The 4,638-nt window shown below is 36.8% G+C and overlaps 1 protein-coding gene across 1 annotated transcript; it reads left to right on the plus strand.

The window, feature by feature from the left end:
• Positions 1–3,050: 3,050 nt before the first annotated feature.
• Positions 3,051–3,769, plus strand: LOC114408081 (fasciclin-like arabinogalactan protein 10). Its single transcript, XM_028371202.1, has one exon. It carries the CDS (start codon positions 3,062–3,064, stop codon positions 3,758–3,760), a length of 699 nt encoding a protein of 232 aa, XP_028227003.1. The 5' UTR covers positions 3,051–3,061; the 3' UTR covers positions 3,761–3,769.
• The last annotated feature ends 869 nt before the right edge of the window (positions 3,770–4,638 follow it).

Here is a 4,638-nt window from a genome sequence, read left to right on the forward strand (position 1 = left end):
CATCATTGTCACCGTCATCCTTATCTTACCTGTCATCACAATCACCACCATCGTTGTCACTTGCTATTATCATCAACATGACAATCATGATGGTGGTCATTATGATCATGGCGGTGAAGGTTTGAGATATTTTAAGATATGATAAATTAGATTTGTTAGATACTTAATTTTATGTTTGATGAATCTTTTAGAGATTTTATTGTTAAATTAGATTTTAATTTGAATTTAAAATGTTATTAATCTAGACCTTTCATTTTAATCTAACGGATGAGATTAATCATTCTCACATAAGATGGTCATCCTCAAATGATACTCATAATCATTACTACCACCACCACCACCACCATAACTAACAGTTGTTGTCACTATCACGACTGTCATACTCATTCCCATTCTCATATAAGATTATCATTCTCATATAATGCTTCCCTTATTTCATATATATATATAAAAGAAACATATTAAAAAAATTAAGATATTAAATATCTTCTTTATAAGTCAATAAATAACTAATAGTAATATAACTCTTCAAATGTATACTATGAAAGATAAATTTACATAACTTAATAATTATATTTATATACCTTTAATCAAATAGTCAGTAAACAATTATCTTCAATCAAATAGATTTTCACAATGTAAAAATTTTATAATTTTTTTTTATTTAACGTGGGACTTCATCTCTCATATTTGTACTCCAATAATCTCCCACTGAAATGTGAATCTCTTCCACATGGTAACATTTTCCTCGAGCGAAAACCATTTTCAATCCACAAGTATCTAATGATAGCTCTTAGACCTAAACCATGGTTGTTCCGCTTGTCTAGCAATTATTGCCAACATGCTCTAGTACCTTGCACTGTCGAAACACCTCTCACTTGCTGCCTGACCTTCATACATTGACTCACCTGCCAGAAAGATTTTCAATACAAGAGATTTTCATGTTTATGGATCTGTTGTTGCCATCTTACTTGTTTGAGTCGGTCATCAAGTCGAACCATCAACTTTGATACCAATTGTTAGCAATAGCAACCAAAATTCTAAAAAAACTTAAAAAAATCACATATTTACACAAGAGATTTAACGAGGTTCAATCAATGTGCCTATGTCATCGAAAGTATAACGACTATTTCTTTTTCTTATTAATAAACAATAAGATTACATCAGAATATATATAATATATGTGTACATTATATTAAACTATGTACATTATCTTAAACCACATATATTATCTGTAAAATATGAGTCATGCCCAAGATATCCCACTTGCTTCTTTATGAATAAATGAAAGGCTTGTTTGTTGTCTTTTTCCCGATGCACGCTACGTACACAAATTAAAGAATCATAAATCTTTAAACTACAAAAAGTTGTAATTAGAATAAATAAAATGGGTAATGGGGTATATATATATATATATATATATATATATATATTATATATATATATATAAACACACACATGTCATGTTAATTGGGTTCGTATCTTTGGCTTTGCACAGAACGTGCAACATGAGGAAACAAGAGAAGCTCTCCTCCTAGCAACATGGTTCCTCTTCATTCAATTTCTGTTCACGACTTTTGCAACTTTTAGCTTCATGGCAATTTCAGAACTGCAACACTTGACCATTTCAAACCTTTGAACGGAGAAAAAGATACATGAAGCCACCGGGGAAGAAAGAGAGATAAAGAGAAACAATTACTGATGTGAGAGCAAACAAAGAGAGACTTGAAATGAAGCCAAAAATTAATTGAATTTGGGTTACTTTGAGTCACAACCTTTTGATTTGGGTGTTAAACAGTTAGGTGAATGAACCCATTTAGCATGTGGTTCATCGTGGAAAACAACTATTTAAATACCGCCAGATACAATTTCAAATAAATTCTTTTTTAATTTAAATCAAATAATGGTATTGCGAGTGAATCACCTAAATTTTTGGGTGTTTTGTTCTAATAATGTGAACCTGAATTTATTTAGAGTCCTACATCGGGTGATTAACGAACATGATAAGTGTTTATATAACTGGATAAACCACCTCCTTATGAAGTGATTTTTAAGGGGATCTTTCCGATGTTTTTACTGCACTTTAACATGCTATCAGAGCTAGGTTATGCCCGGTGGTGTGGTGAATAGTGTCGCTAGCTCTCGCTTTGTGGTGACGAGTACTGCCTCGAGGGGGCGTGTTGAGAGTCTGGGTGATTAACGAACATAATAAGTACTTATATAGCTGGGTAGGCCACCCCCTATGAATTGGAAAAGTGTTATGAGTTAGTGGTTCACTCATTCACTTAAAATACTAGTGCATCTAGCATCACCCTTATCTTTTTCTTTTTCTGATTTTTTGTGTGTGTGATAGCTTATTTTTTCCATTTGTAAATGTTAGTATGTAAATTTTAACTCAAATATCTTCTTTGTGTTTGAATTGAATTTGACCTTAGAAGATCTTTAATAATATATCTTATTTTGGAATATTGAAGGGTGAGTCTCACAGCATTACATATGAACCCCACTTAAATATATTTATAAATTATTTTTAAATAAAATTTAAGTATTTAATTATAAATATTTTAGTTATGAAATAACTAATAATAAAAAATTAAAAAATATCGATAATTAAAATTTTTATTTATCACTTAAAATTAAATCAACAAAAAATACATAAAATTCATACCCAACAACAAAATATAAAATATTAACATTTAGCATAAAAAATGATAAAGTATTGATATTTAGCACAAATAATGCTATTGATTGACAGGTAACGTTTAAATTTTTTTTACTCTTATCAATGTTGACAAGTAACGGAAGAAAGGAGGAGAAAAATCACACTACACCCACGCGAACCCGCATCCCTTCACTTTCCACTGTTCACCCCACCCCTTCTCCCTTCCCCTTTCCTCTCCCTCCTCCGCCCCAACTTCCCTTCACACAAACCATGCTCCACCACCCAAAACCTCCATAAAAAATAGTAACGAGGCAGATAACTAAAAATAATCCCACAGAGCCCCTATATATATACACAACACAACTCTGTACATTTTCATCATCCAGCTTGGTTTCGGAAATGGGTTACACAAGATCTTCTCTTCTGTTCCTGGCCTTTGTCTTGGCATTATTTTGTTCCACCATTCACGGTTTGGACATCACGAAATTGTTGGGCCAATACCCCGAATATGCCCAGTTCAACAAATACCTCACCGAAACCAAGCTGGCGGATCAAATCAACAGCCTTAACGCCGTTACAGTCCTTGCCCTAGATGACGCCGCGATGGCGTCTCTCTCCGCCAAGCCGCAAGACGCCGTTAAAGCCATCCTCAGCACCCACGTCCTCGTCAACTTCTACGATGAGAAGAAGCTCATGGAAGCCGAAGGAAGCCGCGCCAAGGTGGAAACCCTATTCCAATCCTCCGGCGTCGCCAAGCCCAACCAGGGTTACATCTACGTGGCGCTCATCAACGAGGGAGAGATCGCGTTCGGTTCCGCCGCCGCTGCACCTAATGCACCCTTCGAGGTCGTGTTGGTGAGGTCCGTGACGAGCCAACCCGACGCCGCTTCGATTCTTCAGGTGAGCAAGCCCATCGTTGCACCTGGCGTTGAGTCTGCAGCTTCTGCTACGGTGCCACTTGCAACCGCCGCCGTTGCCGATAACATTGCACAGTCACCTGCTGCTTTGGCACCCGCTCCCAGCAGCGCTTCTCGCGTCTGCATGGAACTCGCTGGTGTGGCTTCTGCCATCGCTTCCCTCGTCATGCTCGCTCTCTAAATGGCGACATCGTTTCAGGAAATTATATATATATATATATATATATATATATATAAAGAAACAATGTTGTTAACACGAAAGAGGAGATGTTGAAGAGATTTTTTGTTAACACGAAAGAGAGCTTGACTACCCAACATAGAGTTTTGGTTATGGATGTAAGAATTAGAGATAGGGCAAAGAGAAGAAGTCCTCTGGTAGCACCAAGGATCAAATGGTGGCACTTGAAGGGTGAGAAACAAGGAATCTTCCAACAAAAGATATGGGAGGGTTGGTGTGGACAATCACAAGGAAGTGCAAATGATATGTGGAACAAGATGTCCCAAGAGATTATTAAAGTGGCTAAAGAGACGTTGGGTGAATCTAGAGGTTTTGGACCTAGGGGTAAAGAATCGTGGTGGTGGAATGAAAATGTTCAGAGCAAAGTTAGAGTAAAAAATGAGTGTTTCAAGGAGTGGTCTAGGTGTAGAAATTCTGAAACTTGGGATAAGTATAAGATAGCTAGAAATGAAACCAAAAAGGCGGTGAGTGAGGCAAGAGCCCAAGCTTTTGACGGACTATACCAAGCTCTAGGAACCAGGGACGGAGAGAGATCTATATATAGGCTTGCTAAGGGTAGAGAGAGGAAGACTAGAGATTTGGATCAAGTAAAGTGTGTTAAGGATGAAGAAGGCAAAGTCTTAGTGCATGAAAAAGATATCAAGGAAAGGTGGAAGGCGTATTTCCACAACTTATTTAATGATGGATATGGATATGACTCTAGCAGTCTAGACACAAGAGAAGAGGACCGGAACTATAAGTACTATCGTCGGATTCAGAAACAGGAAGTAAAGGAAGCGTTGAAAAGAATGAGTAATGGTAAGTCGGTGGGGCCAGACAAC

The sequence above is a fragment of the Glycine soja genome, chromosome 4 (assembly GCF_004193775.1).
Source record: "Glycine soja cultivar W05 chromosome 4, ASM419377v2, whole genome shotgun sequence".
NCBI lineage: Eukaryota > Viridiplantae > Streptophyta > Magnoliopsida > Fabales > Fabaceae > Glycine > Glycine soja.